Raw genomic sequence first — 19,404 nt, forward strand, 5'->3', positions numbered from 1 at the left:
CCCCTGTGTGTCCCCCACTATTATTCAGCTAACACCCCCCCCCAGCTGTCCCCCAGTGCCAGCCTGGTGTCCCTTTGCAGTGTCAGGAGTACCTTTTGCATTGCATTTCTCTTGCAGCAATGGCAATATCCATTTGGATTGCCTGGGAAGCATACAGGATAAAATCACCGTGTGTGCTACTGATGATTCCTACCAGAAGGCGAGGCAGAGCATGGCACAGGCAGAGGAGGAGACTCGCAGCCGGAGCGCCATAGTCATTAAACCTGGGGGGAGATATGTAGGTAAGCAGCCACTCAGTTTGGGGCTCTGGACTCCATTTGGGACTCAGCAGGTTCTGGAGGCAAATCCCGATGTTGTTGGCTTGATTGTGGCAGTGTGAGAAGTTCCTGGTAGTTCCTCATGGATGTCTGATTTAGGGGGGCTGCTCTCCTTGTGTTGTGTTGTCTTCACTTCCATCGTCACGCCAAGGAAACCGTGGCTGCCCCCAGCCCTGGAAGTGTCCAAGATCAGGTTGGAGCAACCCAAAGGTGTCCCTGTCTGTGGCAAGGGGTGGCACTGGGTGATCTTTAAGGTCCCAAAGCACTGTGGGGTTGTCTGTGTGCAGTGACATGGCTCTGGCATTAGGTCACGTCTGTCACGTGGCAGTGCCGGGGCTCCCTGCTGAGCCCTCCCAGTGTCCCTGCTCCTGGCCAGCTCAGCTAAAACTGCCACCACCGTGTCACAGCTGTGCCCCACGAGACCACAGCAGGCAGGACACAGTCAGCAGTGCCCTCTGTTAATAAACACAGACACCAAAGCAGCCTGAACAGCCCTTCTCACTGTGACAACAGCAGGAAAGCCTTAGCAGAGGAAATAAAACCATGGCAAATAACACAGGGAGCCTGCAGCCAGCCAGCCAGCCTTGGGCTCAGGACCTTGCTTAACCTCAGCTCACAAACTTAGAGCACAAACAGTAACCAGAATGCAGAGTTTCACTATTTTTTGTTTTTCTGAGGCAACTGCTTTTCCTGCAGCCCATGTGATCTGCAGCCAGTCTCTTCTCAGAGGATCTGTGATGAGAAGGGTTGAGTTGCAAAATGTAGAACTGACCCTGACTCATTGTCACAGCAGCCAAGTGCTCAAAGCTAAGAAGCAAGATAGTAATCAGGAAGGAAATGCATTGATTTCCTGTAGGCCAGAAGATTATTTTGTTTAGCTCCTCTTTGAGAACATTACAGTAAGTGCCTGAAGTTAAAGCTTCTGAGGGAGAAGATTCTCAAAGCAATTTGCTTCCCGGAAAGATGGAGCAAAACTTTTTAAAATTAAAAATGCTCCTGCTAAAACCTTTTACTGCCCTGAAATGGAGGCAGAGCCATGTGAAAGCAGCAGGGGCAGAGTGTGTGCTCCCAGTGCTCCTAGATAAGATGTCAGTGTTTGAGGAGGAGAGCTCTGGTCCAAGAAGGAAGGGCGTGGAAGGACAGTCCTCGTGTGGGATCTGCAGGTCCTGGTGTGCCAGCAGCATCAGCTGATTCCCTGCAGCCTGGGCTGGAGGGACAGGGCTGGCTCTCACATTTCCAGGAGAACACAGAGCTCAGCACTTCAGTGCCAGTGGAGTCGTTCCAGGCAGCTCAGATGTGGAAAAAATTACATGAAATGTTGGAATTGGAGAGCAGCAGAACTTACAGATGTGAGCTGACACTTGAATAAATAGATGTGTAAATAGATAGCTGCAGGTAAAGCTGCAGGGGATGTGTGCTTGTCACCACACTAAATACGTGTGCATGCATCCACAGACGTGCACGTGTATAAATATTTGAAAACCCTTTGTGTTCTACCTTAACTTTGTTTTTTCTTTTCCTATCACTGCACATTTTGGCTCTAGCCCTTAAGTGGAAACCTCCCAACGTGATGTTTTTACTGTTCATGACCTGGCAAGAGTTAAGGCAGTTCTAGAAAGCTGACGAATCTTCTCTCGTCCCATTTCTGGAAACAAAATCCAGTTGACCTCTGGATTGTGGGATGTTTAACGTGCGAATTGGTGTCGTTCCCCCTCTCACCTCCCCTCAGCCCTGCCGAGGATGGGTCGTGCTTCCTCTCCCAGCACCGTGGTGTATAATAAAAAGCCAGGAAATGGGGCCTGGGTTACGCAATGTGCAGCTCAGTAAAACAAACAGTGCAGACAATCCCCAGTATCTTCAGATGACTCAGTTGAAAACGTCGCTTCCTAGCAATGGAGCAGTGCCCTGCTGGAATAAACCTCCCAAACGCTTGCAGTAAATGCTTGGATGTTGTTTGTCCTAGCGAAGGTCCCTTTCTCCAGCCCAAGTGATTATTGATTGGATCTCCAGGTTTTTAGACCTTGGAACCTACACGTTTTGTTTTCAGCTTTGCTTGGTTTGCCTTTGGTAGCTGGGACCTGCTCCTGTATTTGAAATTGTCCCAGTCCCTTGATTTGGGCTCCACTAAGTGATGGCGTGAGGGTTCTGTTTTTCCATAGGAATGGGAAAAGTGAATTCTTGGATCGTGCTGTCAGCAACCAAGAACCACAGTGGGGCTGGAGCTGAGATGCACTTCTGAGCCAGCTTTATGTTGTCACTTATCTGCAAACGCAGTGGAGAAGGGGTTATTCCATCAGCACAGGCAGCACCCTCATGAATAGGCTGATGACCCAGTGTCAGCCCCATTCGTGGGGCCGTGTTTGGAGGGGGAAGGGAGGTGGACCCAGCCCCATAAAGTTCCTATTGTTCTAAAAGCAGAAACATCTGCTGGAGGAGCGTTTTTGCTGAGCTCAGCAGCGGGGAGCCGCTCGTTGACCAGTTCTGGTCTTTCCACTCCGTATTTCCACTCTTCTACATAATAATGCAGAATTTTCTTCTCGTAGGGAGGGCAGAAATAGTTCGATTAACCGTGGGGATACGTGCACTTGGGATAAATGAAAAGCTGGCAAACAAAGGGAGCTTTATGTAAGCTGGTGGCCAATAATACTCAGGTTTCCAGAGCTTGGTGTTGCTGTTTACTTGTTACAAGCTTGTCATGAACCATAAACCTCACGGGATGCTCGTTCCGGCGGCGCGTCGGGACGGAGGGGGTGTGCTGGTGGTGTTTGTCCTTCCTTGTCACCTCGTGGCACTTCACAGGGATGTGATGAGCTCCGTATTGGTGTTGACAGCCCACTGGCCTTTGCGAGGTGACTGCTGCAGTTCACTATTCTCATCTCATTTTAGGCAAAAAGGTTCAGGTGCGTAAACCTGCACCAGGAGCTTCCGATGCTGTTCCCTCCAGGAAGCGCCCAACGCCAGTCAACCTTGCCAGTGCAATAAAGAGAGGCAATAGTGCGATTTCCCAGAGACCCTTCAAAGATAGGGTTGTGCACTTACTGGCACTAAAGCCTTATAAGAAACCTGAACTTATTCTCAGATTGCAGAAGGATGGACTTTCTCAGCAGGACAAGGATTTGCTGGATAACCTTCTGCAACAGGTTTGTACTCTGATGAAGGCAACGATTTAGGTAAAGGGAAAAATGTCTTCTCAGACCCCCCTCCCGTGGCAGTGGAACCTGTTATCTCCAGGCTGCAGCTGAATGTGACTCTAAAGGCTGTGGGGGACACAGTTCTCAGCTCCCAGTGCTGGTGCAGAGATAGCAGGAGCCTCCCGTGGCTACGCCTCGGGTTAGGGGGTGCGACCAAGCCAGATGATTTTGGCTCACCAGATCAGTCCCTTTTAGAGGGACACTTCTGCTTGGTCATGGGGAGGATTCTCTTGACTGAGGATCCACAAGTTATTTGGTCATAACCTCTAAATCCCTGTTTTATTCTCATGGATGTAAAGGAGCAACGCTCTGTATTGGCACAAGTTTTGTATGTGAAGGAAAAGATGCCCCCACTTTTTTTTGTACTCCTCAGAGCCTTTCCTGCTTGGAAGTGCCACTGGTTAGGTGTGAAGATCATGTAGCTCCTTGCCAAGCACATTATTTGTGTGTCAAGTGTGAAAGCTGTCTCCAAGCTGAATCAGTTCCTAGCACTTTGAGTCACATTAAAGGTGCCATTTTAGGCCTCGCAGTAAACACCTTCACTGCTTTATTAAACACATCATGGCTATTTATTTAAATGCTGCAGCTGCCTTCTTCTGTTCTGGAATATATTCTGGAAAAAACTCCTTAATTTTTTTTTTTCTTTTTTACTCCTTTCCATAAAGAGTGAGACAGGAGTTCAGTTTGCCCAAGGGCACAGGGCAGGTCGTATTAAAAACAGAGTCACAGCTGGCACAACTTGTTCCTTCCTTAGATTTTAATCCCAGAGCCCTTAATTTCCCAGCAGTTTCTTGGAGCACTTTTTCAACGCTGTCACTGAGTTTCGGAGTAGAAATCTGTGTTTCTGATCCTCGCTTTTGATGGATGCTCTGCCCCATCCCTGGCAGGCGAGCGGCGCGTGCGGCGCTGCCCACGGGGCCGCCCTCGTTGGGCTAAATGCTGATTTGGCTGTAAACGTGGTGCTCGTAAAGTTAATCCCTCTCAGCCCTCCCAGGGCTCCCATGCACAGGCAGACACAGATAAGCTAAAAATTACAGGCTGTGTTAAAGCTACACGTCTAAATCTGTCTAGGTGTGGGTTTCATTGTGCTCTTGCATCTCTCGCAGGACTCCGTGTTCCTGGCGGCCTTTTTGCCTCATTTTGCAAGGTTTCTATTTTTGGGAGGGCTGGGGTGGAGCTTGCAGAGTCCCACACGAGCAAAACAAGGAGGTAGCAGCTCTCAGCCTCTGTGCAGAGAAAAATCCGAGTTGTTCTTCCCGGGTTCCAGGAACAGGCAGGGAGCAGAGAAATTCTGGGCGAGGTTTTTTTTTTTTTTTTTTTTTTGGTAAAGGAGAACCTGGATTTGCTTTTGTCTTCTGGGTGTGTTTACAGGGATACCTCGATGTAAAACACTACTCAAATTCTTCTTGTATTTTGGCTCAGGATTTTGGAAAGCTGGCAGGACTGAAAGGAAAAACAAAGTGTTTGTCATGTAAACCGATAACTGGGCTTTCTATTTTTCGCTTATCAGGAGAGTTTGCCGTGTTGGTTGTGCAGCTTTTTGCTCTGAAATTCCTAGATTTTTGATATTTTTAATATTAGGTTGTAGCCTCCCTAAAGCAAAAGCAGAGGGATCCAGCAGCATCTTCACCTCATTCAAGACTTCCCACTCTTTTGCTTGTTTTTGAGGCATTTTCCTGCTGTGTGGATAATGGAAATCCCTGCGCACAGCCACATCCTCAATGGAGAACAGTAATCCCTAAACAGATGCAGAAGATCTCCATGCAGTGGAGAAAAGCATTTTCCACTTTCAAGGGTAGCAGTCTCCAAGCTGAGGGGCTCCAGCAGGGAATTTGGGATGCAGCTGCTGGCTTTGCCTGGCTCTGGGCAGAGCATTTGGCACCTGGGCCTCCTCATCCCTCTTCAAAAACACATTGAAAGCTTTATTTTCATTTCAAACTTGCAGTGCTTTGCGAGCTGAGGTTGCCCAGAGAAGCTGCCCCATCCCTGGGAGTGTGTCCAAGGCCAGGTTGGAGCAGCCTGGGATAGTGGAAAGTGTCCCTGCCCATGGGATGAGATGGAACCAAACCATTCCATGACTGTGGATCACCCAAGAGAGGTTCATTATCAGTGAAGGCCTCGCTGGGGCTCTTTGCTTTGTGCCAACTCTGGTTTTTCAGGCATGTAACCAGCAGCAAGAAGTTAAATTTTCAGTCAGGCCGTGGAAAGACTGATCCAAGTGGGATAACTCTTTCACAAGTTGTTTCCATTCTAATCCAGCTCTGCCCGTTCCAGCAGCGTTCCCTCTCCGTGCAGGGTTTTGTGGGGAAACGACACAGGGACAGGGTTGGATAAAATGTCAGGTGGCTGCTGGTGCAAGTGTGCTGAGCTCCCTGCAGAGCTCTGCTGTCTTGAAGCTGGAAATCCCAGGTTCTGTTCTTGCCCTGGAAAAGTTCTGCATAAAATCCAGGTGATCCCAGGGCATTCTCCTCAGAGCTCCCTGAGAAAGCAGCTCTCTGTGGCCTGTTTTGTTGGCTCATTAGTGAGAAGTTATCTCCTGGCAATTGTTAACCAAGTTATCGCCCCAAGAGTTCCTCTTTGGCCATAAACTGCCCCATTTTGGCTATGGGACAGGTGTGATAAGTGACCTGCCTGTTCCCATTAGGCTTTATTTCCAGGTGTTAGCATCACGTGGTGGTGTACTGGTCCAGGCTCCCCAAGCTGAATAATCTGTTTCAGATATGACTTATTTCCCACTCAACTGGATGTGCTTTAGAAACTCATTATGAATTATTGCAGTGACAAGGCGAGAGGAAAGGCACAGTTTGGTTAAATAATGTTAATAATAAGGAAATGAAATATTAAAGTCTCTCCTTGTTCTCTGACACTACTAACAGCTGCTAAGTCTGCTCAGATTTTGCCTTCATCTTAGCTCTTGTTTGGTCGAGGAAGTGAGAAAATTAAACCTTAACGATGGCTTTCCAAATTCCTTCTGTTCCAGGTGGCAAATCTGAGTGCCAAGGACAGCACTTTCACACTGAAAGATTGTGTATACAAAGAAGTGCAGAAGGACTGGCCTGGCTACTCAGAAGGAGATCAGCAGTTGTTGAAGAGGATCCTCGTTAGGTAATTATCCATCATCTTCTCTCTGGTATCATCCAGGGAATCCTGGGCCAGGGCAGGCTCTGTAAATCAGGGTGACTGAGGTCTGTAAGTTGAGTGTGTGACTTATTTTGACATCGTTTGAAGCTGTTCATCACCCAGGGACCTGTAGGAGTTGACTAAACTTGAATATTTCCAAGTGGATCCGCTCCTCACATCATCCTGGGCTGTCTTCAAATCATTGAAGGCAAAGCTTGGGGGGAAACCTGGATGGGAGCAGAGCTGGTAGAGATAATACTGCTGGTCTGAAATCCTGGGAGATGAGTGGATTAAATGTGTCCAGCTCAACTCTCCTTCCTTTTTTCCACATCTTCCTGTGCAGGTTGAAGTGTTTCACCCCTAAATCTGACATTTGGTTGAAGTCATGGATGCATGGAAAAGCAAGAGGCTGTTTTGTGGGATAAATCCCTTAAAACTCATGCTGGTTGTCCTGCTTGGAGTGTGATCTCTGTTCCCATGTTCCCTCCTGAAAGAGCCCTTAACAGACTCAGTTCATCCTTAGCTGCTGAAAACTTGTTCCCTCTACAGATACTTTCTTTAGGTGAGGCCTCCAGGCTTGGAAGCTTCTGGCTGGCAGGGAAAGATACCAAATCTCCCAGTTTCCTCCCGAATTCTGCTCTGAGCGTTGATATTTTTCAGTGCCTTGGTACAGGTCTTGTCATGCAGGCAGAGCTTTTACTTGTGCTTTATTTTATTGCACTTTTGGTTAAGCTGAAGCACAGCGTGCTCTGTTTGAGCACTTCCCATGATTCAAAAGCACAATTGACTTAGAGATGAGACTTTTTTAAACCAACAGAAAACTTGCACTCCAAGTGCTTTGGTGTGCTCAAAGAAAATCAGAACTCGTTTAAATGGCCTTGATGTGAAATTATAAAATTAAAAGGAAAAATCCAACTGCCATGCAATCTTTATGGCTTTCAAAAAAAAAAAAAAAAAACCACCCCAAAAAAAAAACCCCCCGAAGTGAATTTCTCCCTGTGGAAAAGCCATGTTTACTGCTTTTTCTAGAATTGTGGCATTCACTTGGGCAAGGGTCTAAAAATAGACCTTGGAAAGGATGTATTCAACTGTACAAACAAAGCCCTGCTCAGCCAGTGCAGGTAATGAGGCTCCAGAATGGAAAAAAAACATGTGGGGTTGAAGACAGGAGGAAAACAGAGCCAGAAAAAGGGCACAGGAGGCAGCAGACGTTGGGGTTTGCGTCGCTGGGCGCCGTCGTTGCCTGGAGCCAACCAATTGTTCCAGGTCCTCCTGCATTTCAGGGCCAGTGGCCACTCAGTGCCTCAGCAGCTGCAGTAATTAACACATCTGCAGATATTAAAGCTGGGTCTAACTGTGCTGGGGTTAAACCAGCTCGGTTTTCCTCCTGTTAGGGTTAAACCAGCTCGTTTTTCCTCCTTTTTTATGTTTTCCATCTTTCTGTCATTGCTGGGGAGCCTGAGGTCTGGGGAAGATGTCCCAACCTGTAACTGGATGAGCTTTAAGGTCCTTCCAGCCCAAACCATTCCAGGGTTCTCTGCAGTCTTTCCTCTGCTGACCTCAATGCTTTCATGACTCCTTAAAATCCACAATTAACAATTAGGAGATGTGATAAGCTTGCTCAGGCTGATCAACCAGCCCCCCAAAAACCACTTTCACTGGGGTTTTTAGGCAATATCAATGTCTCCTTCCCGTTTTCACAATCCCCAAGTCCTTTCCATGAGTCGATCTGTGGCTGCTGAGGTTGTTTGAAATAAAATTAAACAAAGTCAGGACAGTGGTGACACTGCAGATGTCTAAATATTGCTGCAACACAGCCCAAGGTTCAAGCTGGAGTTAGAAGCCAAATCTTGTCAAGTCATGGGTGTTATCTCTGAGATAATCTTCCCAATGTTTAAAGGATGTGGGTGAGCTTCAATGCTGATTCCAGTTTCTTGTGGGGGAATTTCAAGGTGGGTTATTCAGGCTCCTGACAAACTGACTGCAGAGCTACTTTATTAAAACCTTTAACCCCGAATTCTATTTTTTTTTTTTTGCAGTTTGTCAGCTGCAACCTGATGCAAGAGTGGTTTTTTTCTGGGTGATTAATGGAGGGGCAGTCTGGTGTCAGAATTGTTGGGCTGGTGGGCTGGGAAAATACTCTGAGATCTGGAGAGGAGCAGAGACCCAGCCTGGAGGGGAATTCAGGCACTCAAGTGATTCTAATTGTACTTCTTGTTGCTACAAAAGGGTTTTGTTTTTTTTTTGTTTGTCCAATACCACAAATACAGCCCAGAGTAGCTCTGTTTTGCATGATGCAACTGAAAAGTATTATTGGGAAGCCCGAAATGTAAATCCTGGTGGACCAATAATACCTCAGCAGTTCCTGTTATAATCCTGCTTTTCCTGGACCCAGAGGAGCTCACTGCTGAAAGGGCTGCTGTTACCATAAAATGTTGTTTTAATGATGCTAATGAGTGGGACAACTTATTCCTCAACATCTGAGCTTGAGTTTCAGCCCCTCTTCAGTGAGCTTTGCTTTCCAAGTTGCCTCAGAAAGCAAAAACTCAGCAGAAATTTGTTTAATTAATGTCTTCCTGAGCTGTATTTCAATCAGCAGGAATAATATATGATATCCTTTTCACCTTGAAATTCAATGCCACTTTTACTCATCTCCGTGTGAATTATGTTTCTGAGGCTGGAATTAATTTGTTTTAATTCTTACATCAGCAGTTCAAGGGAAAAAAGGTAAAATTGTTGAAAAAGAAGTTCCAACCTCAACAGGGAGTCCTTTCATGTGCCCAGGAGCTCAGCCTTTGCCATGTTGGTCCAAGGTGTGACTTCCATTACCAAAGAGCCACAAAAATCATGACAAAGCAAGAAAGAGATAAGGAATTCCAATTTGTCAGTGATATTCTCCTGTAAGAGTTTCTCCTTCCCAGCTTTTGCCAGAGATCAGAGCCTAAACGAGCTCCTTTGTGGCACCTTCAAGCAGAGTTTGAGGCCTGGAAAGGCTCTTTGCTGCAAGGTGTGCAGTGCCACCTGTCCCCTTGGCACGGGATGTCACCAGCCCCCGGTTGTGTTTTGCAGGAAGCTCTGCCAGCCCCAGAACAGCGGCGGTTTCCAGGGAGAAGCGCCTTCCCTGAGCCCTCCGAAGGACACCGTCAGCTCCAGCTCTCCCCCTCAGGTGGGTGATCCCCCTCCCAGCTCCAGCCCAGGATCCTTGTGCCTCCTGATGGATTTGGCTGCTGGATGTGGGTCCAGGCTGAGCTGTGCCTGTCTGCACCCTGTAATCACCTGCTGCCGGGTCAGGAGGTCCTTGGGTTTTTATTTCTGTTTTATTAAGTTGGAGTCTAATTCTGGCTTTTCCTCAGCATCTGTTTCTCCTTTGGACGTGGGGAGGATCTCTGACAATGGGGCTCAGGTTTAGTTTTAAGGGCTAAATTCCTTTTGCAGTGCCTCCATCCCTCCTGGAGTTCCTGGGAGAACGAGCTTGTGTTTTCCTCATTACTAATAATTGAGTGGAACGAAGCTGTAATAAGCAACTCCCAAACATGGTTGAGTTATTAAAACCCTTGACCTTTTGCAGCCTAATTGCTGTGACAGATCAGGGGCAGGTTGGGCCGCTCCTGGCTCAGAGATGCCAGAGCACAGAGCTGTGAAAAGAACATTTTGCCTGCTTTTTCCATGACCATAAACCACGGAGGAGCCGCGTTTGACGCGTGTCAAGCGGAGCCTTGTCCCCGCTTCTCCCGGTATCTCCCAGCACAGGCGTTGCTGGCGTTGTGAAACGTGTGCTGCCTTCCCTTCTTGCAGTGTGGGTCAGCCCAGACAAGTTGAGTATTTATTCTTCTCCTGCCAATGGAATGTGTAATGCCTACTTGTCTGGACAGACGCACCGGGGATTAGTGGCAAAGAATATTAACAGGTAAAGAAATTATGTGCTCTCTGGCGCTGAGAGGGAGGCAATTCTCTGGCTGAGAACAAGGACTGTGTAACTTGTTTGCCAGGTAGCTGATTCCAAATCCTCTCCTGCTCTGCTGTGGGCATGTTCCTTGGTGAATGAAGAATGATCACCTTCGAGTTAGCTCAGAAAGTGTCTTTTTTTTAAGGTTGAAAAGTCATCTCGCTTCTCTGGCTCTCCATATTTTAATGATTCAGAGGTCTTTAGGGTGAGGTTTTGATCTCTCAGAATGACCCAGTTGAAACTTTGGGTGGTTGATTGGGTTGGATTTAGGAAAGGCTGGTGAAACAGGGACAATCCAATGTGGAATATAAATGTTTCCAGCATGATTCTGTCGTGTCAGACAGCAAACCACAGCATCGTGAGCTGTCACTTTTTTAATACTCTCTGGCTGCAGTTTCTATTTAGAGAAATGGTTTTTAATGGGTGCAGTGCCAGCAGAGGATTGGGATTTGGTAGGCTGGAATGCAGAATATTTTCGGAAAGCTCAGCTGTGGAATGAAGGTGAAAAAGAAGATTGGTCTGGTAATTCTAGAAAACAGATGCATAGAAGCCTCCAAACCAGAAAGATGAGTTTGGAGAAGCTGATATTTGTCGGTTTTAGAGAAGAGGTTGTAAAATCTGGCAGGTTTTTAGTTCTGTCACCTGTTCAGAGGCTGCAGTCGGAGATGGCCCCTCCTTGGGGAGATGGACACGGGGAGTTCTGGGAAGCGATGTCACCAAGCCGGTCGGACGTGCTGTCCTTGCCCCTTGAGCTCAGTGGCAGAACCAGCAGCTCTTCCTTAATTACCTTGACAGGTGGAAAGAATTCCTGGCACTGAGCAGTGTCCTCAAGACCCCTGAGTTAGCAAAGAGAGATAAAATCCAGGGGAAAAAGAGGGCATTAGGGGCTGCTCCAGCCATCTTCCAGCTGCATTTCAGTGATGGAGCAACGTTTCCATTCGCAAACACGCCGCAGTCCTGCCTGAGACAGAAAGAAAATAATGGATTATCCAAAAGAAATATCCAGAGCTATCGCTTGTTTTCCTCTGGGCACTAAATAATCTTTGGCTCAGAGCTGTTGCAGCCCCAGAGCTGCCAGGTGGGCACACACTGAGGCCTGGCTGAGGTGGTTGTGGCTGGCATGGGCTGGGCTGAGCCTGATGGATGGGTTCTTCCATGGAGCAGCTTTTCCAGGCTGGAGGCAGCTGCCTCCAAGGTATGGGCACAGCTGGGAGCCACTTCCTTCTCTGCCCTTGTTCAAAAAAGGGTTGCTCAGGTCACGTTGGCCCCTGTGACGTGGCTTTTTAAAAGTGCTGCAAAAGTCCCCTTGTGCCTGAAATTCTGAGAACTGAGCAGTTGTCACTTCCTCCCCTCTTCCGGGCAATGCCTCGTTCTTGAGAAGAGGAAGGAACAGGGAAGGGGTGAAGCTCTTGGCCACAGAGCTGGGAATAAAACGTAGAACTGGTGAAGCCCTCTGTGCTCCAGAGGGCTGAGCACATTTTTCCTCAGCAGGGACTTTGGGGTGCTCAGGACAGATATTTTTATCACAGAATCTCAGAATGGTTTGGGCTGGGAGGGACCTTAAAGCTCATCCTGTTCCACCCCCTGCCATGGCCAGTGACACCTTCCACTGTCCCAGGTTGCTCCAAGCCCTGTCCAGCCTGGCCTTGGACACTGGCAGGGATGTTTCCACTCTCTAATTGGCTGGGACAGGGGGAGGCTGCAGGGTTTGAGTTCCAAAGGGCTGGCTTTGAAACAAGCTGCAGTGAGAGCGGGCTGGGTGGCACGGCCTGTGCGGGGATAATCAGGGAGGTCAGGAATTGCCGATGGGGTGCTGGGATTCTTTAAGCTCTCCCACCAAACTGTGGGCTCTGAGAAGCAGCTTGGGATGGAGAAGCCGCGGATATTCCCTTCTCCCCTGTATTGCACCACCACCTAGTGGTACCATCCAGCTCCACTCCTGCACCTTCAACACGATTTATTTCTCCTTTTTCTTCCCCTCCCCTTCTAAACAGAAACGATCCCAACCTCTGGAGTTCATCGACCCCCTGGCCAACAAAAAGCCCAGGATCTCGCATTTGGCTCACAGAACTCAACCCACTTTCAACGGGAAGCTGAATTCCTCCAACGGGAAGGACACCCCGGCCCCCCCTGCCCTGCCCCCGGCCCTGCCGGAGCCGGTGAGCTCCAGCTCCACCCTCCCGGCGCTGGAGCTGCCCAGGCCTCACGATCCCCTCTCGGATGTCAGCAACGACCTGACTCACAACGGCAGAGACTGTGAGAGCACGGAGCCTCCCGACAGACTGAGTCACCCCCTGCCCACAGACTGTGCCCAGAGCAGCAAACACAACTGCGGCTCCTACGTCAAATCCAAGAAAAAATCCAAAAAGCACAAAGACAAGGAGAAGGAGAGGAAGGAGAAGAAAAGCGAGGAGAAGTGCAAAGAGGAGAAGCAGAACTGTGAAGTAATAAAAAATGCTGACTTAGTTAGTGTTCCCCAGGAACAGGTCCCAGGTGAGTGGGGGCCGAGAGGTGCTTTGGTGTTGGCTGGGCGTGATCCCAGCATTGCCTGGAGGAATGAGCACGTCCTGGGCCATCCCAGGCGCTGTGGGGACCCAAATGCCAGCGCTGTCCTCCCTACAAATCACCAGAGGTGCTTCCTCTCCACAGAGGGTATCAGGTTTTTCCTGTTTAACCTTTCGTGCTGTTTGGAGCTGCCTCAGAGCGTGTCATGTTTCTCCTGGTTAAATTAAAAGCTGGGATAATCTATGGGGATGAAAGGCTGGGAGCAGTGGGAAGAGCAGCGCAGCGCTTGTGTTGGCTGTTGTGATGACTGTTGTTTGGATTTCTAATGAAAAGTTACTCACAAAAGCTTTTAATATTGGCTACAAAAGGAATGATAGATAAACCTGGCGATAAATGCTGTTAAAGCAGTGGAGAACCAGCTCTTCCAGGCTGGAAAAGCTTCCTTCCATCCCACTAGGGCTGGGAATTCATTTATTCAAGGACTGACCCAACAGTGAATCTCCGTTGAGGTGGGATGAAAACATTTTCCACTCTCTCCAAGTCAAGTCTGTGCACTCTTAGAAGTCAGAGCAGAGAATATTTCTTGACTGATCCCATCCATTCTTTTTCCTGCTGCTTCCACATTTTCTGCTGTTTGTTACAGCTCCCCAGGGTACTGGGACTTTCTCTGCAGCCTCTGGGAACATCTGTTCAATTCCTCTTGGCGTTTTCCTTCACCCTGTTACCGTTTTCTACATTTCCCTTCATGCTTGGTGCATGAAAACCCTCCAGTTTTGGCTCCAAAAAGACAATACCTTGAAATGGAGATTCATCTGTTGGATTCCTGGAAAGGGAGAGCTTCTCAGGGCATTGGGATTGAGCTGGTCCCAGCCCTCCCCTTCCCCACAGGCTTTGCAGCAGTGACAAAATGCACTTTGATGGCTCAGCAGTGATTCCTGGGGACAGTCTGTGGGGTTTGATGGTCATGTGGCACTGCAGAATTGTGAGAATTCTTCTACTTTTGTGTCACTCCCAGTTTTTTCTGTGAATGTTGTGTTTCTGCCACGTCGTTTCTGTTCCCCGTGAGCCTCTGCAGTGGTTCTGGAGGGACACACTCACATGTTCTCTCTTTAATACATATTTTTGTGTTATAAATACCCAAATACCCCAAATCCTTGGGAAACTGATGAGCCTCCACCACCTTTTCTGCTTCACTTTACAGTTTAATTCCTGGGTTTTTGTTAATTATTAGGAGTTGGGTTTTTTTCCTGCTGCTGTAGTGAGGTGACAAATCCGAGCTGGACTGGGAGCAATCACAAACAGGATGTGGTCAGTCCTGCTTGGATCCTGGACAGCCAGAACTGGGATGTTTTCCTTCTGTGCCTTGCTGTGGGTAGCACCAGCCCCATCCTGCTCCTTCCCCAGTTCCCCCTGGGGCTGTAGGGAAGCAGAAAATCACAAAAAGTTTGGGTTGGAAGGACCTTAAAGCTCATCTGGTTCCACCCCCTGCCGTGGGCAGGGACACCTTCTGCCAGAAGTGGGAGTTTCTCCCTGGAATTTTGTTCCAGAGGCTCTGGAGGGACCTTTGGGGTCCTTTCAGTCAGTAGGTGGCACTCACAGGCAAAACAAACCTCCCCGTGTCCCTTTCCTTCCACGATCCTTAAACCCTGTCCTGCATCTTCCACGCTGTGGTCAGGAAAGGAGGAAAATCGGGAGGAGCTGCAGCAGGAGTTTGGGATTGGGACGGTTTTAGAAACGCTGGGTTTGTGCCATCCTCCCATCCTGCTCAGGAGAGCCTTTCTGTGGAAATTCAGAGGAAAATCCATCTTTTTAGGGATGCAGTCAGGGTACTGCTGACTCAGGTTGTGCAGCTGATTCTGGTGAGGGCTTGGAATGTAGCACCCAGTTTGTGGAAAATATCCCTTTCCAAATGTGGATCCAACCGCTTTCTTCCTCCACATTTATCCTGCAGTGTTCGGGGGATGTGGAGGATGAGTCTGCCTTAGGTTTATTCTGTTCTTCCTTCAGTTCCTGAACATTCTTAGCTGAGCCTTCACTAATGCAGCTTCTGCTTGGATTTGTGTGTGGAGCTGTGTGAGGGTAGACCTGCATTCCCTAAAAACCTCTCTGTGGTGCCCTGCAGGGCTCTGGGATATTAATTCAGGAATCTCCCCCTGGGGTACCCACAGAGGAATCTCTCAGGTGTAGAAGCAGGAGAAAAGAAGGTTCACCTTGCCCAGCTCAGCTCTCTGGGCTCAGGGCTGTGTTTTCCTCGTTCCCAGTGGTGCTGTCGATGTTATCCCACTCCAGGCACTGTTTATCCACCAATTAAATGCAGATTTTTTTGCTGCTCGGTGCACTGGCTGATGTTGGTGTTGTTTTGCTGACAGACAAAATACTGGAGGAGCCTTGAACTTTCAACCACCTTATTGTGGCTCCTCTGCCTCTGTCAGTTCCAAGCAAAACAGAAACCCTTTAGAATTCCATAAACTGTATATTGCAGGGGAGTTTTATGAGTTTGAAGCTGAATTGCAAAGAGCTTTGAAGTTTAAGAACGTCTATAAACAAGTCTTTATTTTTTCAGGTTTAAATGGAACATGCAATAATTCTAGTGTACCAACATCAACTTCAGAAATGCCAGATTATTTATTGTAAGTATGTTTATCGGTTGCTTCATCACTTTGGGATCGTGTTTCAAGCTAAAAATCACAACATGCTGGGGATTTTTGTTGGACTTTTTGTGTTATTTGCTAGAACTTCATTAGGTGGGTGTAAGAAAAAGAGCAAACCCAGCTCTGCAGATCAGTTGTTGAGACTAAACTTGGTATCAGAGCTGGTTTTTACCTCCTTAAGGAGTTCAAGGTGATCTCCTGTAAATTGTTGAAGTGCTTTGAAAAACATTTCATACCTTAGGGGGGTTTGAAAGGTTTAAACATCTCCATGTTGCAGCTGGGAGCTCAGAGAGGGAATAATCTGCTTTCGTGCTGTGGAAGACAGGGCAAGGAAGGATTTGGGGTGGTTTGCTAATTCTTCCCCTCTTCAGAGCCAAGATCATCTACATAAAGCAGTGAAATATTCTTTACTGGGAGGCTCTAACCCCTGGGTTAGGATGTGAGTTGTTTCACCTCTCGACTCTTTAATCAGATCCCCTCGGGGTTAATTAAACAACTGAAGCCCAAAAATCCCTGTGAAGGAAGCCCAAAATCTGCATAAACCCAAACCTGTTCTAAACAAAGCTTTGGGGTGGGGAAAAAGTTGTAGCTGGTGGGGGGGGAATTCTCTGTGCATGTCCCAGCCTGGGGGTTGTTTCCATCAGAGCTGGTTTGGCTGTGCTGGGATCACTGGGAGGGAAGGGGGGATGGAGGAGGAGGAGGAAGCTCTGGAGCAGATAAAGGCTGCTGGTGTGGTTTCTGCTTTGCTGGGCTGGATCAGCCATACAAGCAACGCCTTCAAGGTGACATTTTTCGGGCCATTCTGAAGAATTTGGGTGGCTGGGGGTGTTTTTTTTCTCTCACCCAGGTGCTGATCCCTCCCAAAAAGGGATATTGCAGCTCCTTGGGCCCTCTGCAAAGGAACTGGGGGAGGTTTCTGAGCTCTGGGAGCTCTGTGCTCTCACCTGGTGTGACCTGACTGGTTTGTGTCCAGCTCTTCAGCTTCTAAGAGCTGTCACTGCTGTTTGATGCTTCATTATCCTGTGTGGATGGTTCTTTAGCCCAGCCCCTGGCAAGGAGTCAGTTCTAGAAGTTTAGAGCACTTAAAAAGTTAAAGCACTGAAAGTTCCCCCTGAATTTGAGGCCTAAATCAGCTTTTCCATGGTTATGCACCGAGCTGGCCCTGCTGCAGCCGGAGCAGGGAGGCAAATCAGAGCCATCACCTACCAGAAGATGAGTTTTACCTTCAGAGAGGGCTGCAAATGTCAGCTTTAATGGCTTTTTGTTGAGCAGAATCACTTCCAAAAGGCCCCCAAAGGCACATCAGTTCAACCTGAGCTCAGGGCACATCGAGTGTCTCCAGAAGGTGCTGGAAATAGAGTTGCTGGTGGGGGAAAAAAAAACTGAATAAAGCTCCTCACCGTGGTTTCTTGTCGTGCTCTTGCCACATAATCACCCTGCGAGCGTTTTGCAACGATGGCTCAATGCTTTTTGTGTTCCTTTAAAGACTCTTAACACTGGAAGCATCGTATTCCTGCTGTTCCAATGCCTGGCACAGATGCAGAACTCCATGTTCTGCGGGCCAGCAGGAGTTAGAGAAGCTGTAGCAGCGCTATCTGAGTGTCCTCCTCCACCCCCAGCTGCTCCCAGGCTTGGCTGTACCTGCCTCTTCCACCCTATCTGGCACAGATAGGAAGTTTTGGGAGCAAGCATTGTTTGTTTTACAGGAGGTCAGGGCAACAATCCCTGGTGGTTGCCTCCATAATTTGCTACTTTAATGCAAGTCAGGATGAGAGGAAACGGCCTCAAGCTGCACCAGGGGAGGTTTGGATGGGATATTAGGGAGAATTTCTTCACTGAGACAGGGAACCACCGTCCCTGGAGGGATTTAAGCCGTGTGGATGTGGCACCTGGGGATGTGGGTTAGTGGCGGCCTTGGCAGTGCTGGGATTTGATCTTGGAGGGCTTTTCCAGCTTTAATCACAGAATCCCAGAATGGTTTGGGCTGGAATGAGCTAAAGCCCCATCCAGTGCCACCCCTGCCACAGGCAGGGACACCTTCCCCTGTCCCAGGTCGCTCCAAACACTTCCAGGGATGAGGCAGCCACAGCTTCTCTGGGAATTCCATACCAGACCCTTCACAATGAAGAATTCCTTCCCAATATCCCACCTAAACGATCCCATCATTCTGAATTACCCACAACTTCTGTTTCCAGTCACCTGGCAGGCTCATCCCAACCCCCCCCGCCATGCTCAGCACTGCCACATCCCAGAGAGAATTCCCCCCCAGACCAATTCCCCTCAAAAACCCATTCACCAAACCCTTTTTCCCTGCAGAAAATACGCAGCCATTTCCTCCTCGGAGCAGCGTCAGAGCTACAAGAACGACTTCAACGCGGAATACAACGAGTACAGGGACTTGCACGCCCGGATAGAGCGGATAACCCGACGGTTCACCCAGCTGGACGCCAAGCTGAAGCAACTTTTGCAGGGCTCTGAGGAATATAAGGTAGAAACAGAGCTAAAACCAGCCGAAAAAGCTCGTTCTGCACGTGGCAAAGCTGCAGTTCTTTGATGTGCTCTGTTTGGGCTGGGTCGGTGTCTAAATTCCAGCCTCAGAGCTGCTGGGGAACGTGCACACAGCTGACAGCTTTGGGGAACGCTCCTAGCCCAGCTCTGCGCTGCTCCTTTTTCAGGCTGGAGCCACATCATGGGACTTGTTGACAAGGAAAGGCCTCAGTGAGACAATTGGTGTCCTTAGCCAAAAGCTGCTGGAAGCTATTAGTGTATCCCAGCCAGAAAAACTCATATTTGCACATATGGGAGCGTATCGGGGCTGGAAGGGGAGTTAGCACGGGGTCATCTGTTCCTCTGCAACCTTTGATCTGAATAATGCAGCATTATTGGACTTGTCGGAGTGGTTTTTAAAGAGTTTTAGCTATTCATTAGCTTGAAAAAGTGAGTCTCGTCGAGGATAATAAACAGATTTTTACAGAGCACCTATTGTGCTCAGCACAGCTTCCTCCCTCAAACCTCCTGCCCTTCTTCTCCTTGCAGAATTCCTCACTGGATTGTTTTCAGATCTTTGGAGGGGGGGGAAAGAATATCAGTTGGGGCTTTGGGAATGTGAATTATCCTGGAATCCAAGTGCTTGTCACAGGTAGTTCTCATGGCTGGGGAGTGGGGCCTCATCCTTCTGTGTTAGCTCCAGGATATCCATGGAATCAGAGCTGGTTGTGGCCATTGGATCTCCCCAGGGATGCCATGGAGGGAGCAGATTTCAGTTGGAATTCGGAGGAGTTGTGTACATTGAGCCATCAGTAAATACCTGCTGCAGAACTGAAATTCATGCCCTATTTTTTTGTTTCCTTTTTTTTTTTTTTAGACCATCCACGATCAAATTTTACAGGAATATCGGAAAATTAAAAAGGTAAGGGAATGTCCTTGGCCACAGAAGGCTTTTGGGCGGTGCCCCTGGTGTGACTGAAAGAGATGGGCCCTTGCCAAGAGCAAACCCAGGCTCTGAGGCAATTGCAGCAGATCTTTGTTCAGCTCCAGCCTGTCCCTAAAAGCAGATCAGAAAGGGTTTGGGGGGAGCTGGGAGTGCTCCATGGATCCCAGGGATCGCTGAGCCGTGGCCGTGGCACAATGGGTGTGTTCAGCCAGGGCCTTTATCTCTCCAGGGAAGGAACAGT

At 48.5% G+C, this 19,404-nt stretch overlaps 1 protein-coding gene across 1 annotated transcript in view; it reads left to right on the forward strand.

The window, feature by feature from the left end:
- The window catches only part of ELL (elongation factor for RNA polymerase II), a 53,631-nt gene that overhangs the window by 30,027 nt on the left and 4,200 nt on the right, over positions 1 to 19,404 (forward strand). Inside the window, exons 4-11 of the mRNA XM_048287793.1 lie at positions 118 to 281; positions 3,204 to 3,457; positions 6,489 to 6,613; positions 9,698 to 9,794; positions 12,569 to 13,067; positions 15,643 to 15,709; positions 18,047 to 18,218; positions 19,095 to 19,139. Coding sequence (XP_048143750.1) covers positions 118 to 281; positions 3,204 to 3,457; positions 6,489 to 6,613; positions 9,698 to 9,794; positions 12,569 to 13,067; positions 15,643 to 15,709; positions 18,047 to 18,218; positions 19,095 to 19,139 — 1,423 coding nt within the window. The remainder of the gene's footprint in view (positions 1 to 117; positions 282 to 3,203; positions 3,458 to 6,488; positions 6,614 to 9,697; positions 9,795 to 12,568; positions 13,068 to 15,642; positions 15,710 to 18,046; positions 18,219 to 19,094; positions 19,140 to 19,404) is intronic.

The sequence above is a fragment of the Corvus hawaiiensis genome, chromosome 28 (genome assembly GCF_020740725.1).
Source record: "Corvus hawaiiensis isolate bCorHaw1 chromosome 28, bCorHaw1.pri.cur, whole genome shotgun sequence".
In the NCBI taxonomy this organism is placed as follows: Eukaryota; Metazoa; Chordata; class Aves; order Passeriformes; family Corvidae; genus Corvus; species Corvus hawaiiensis.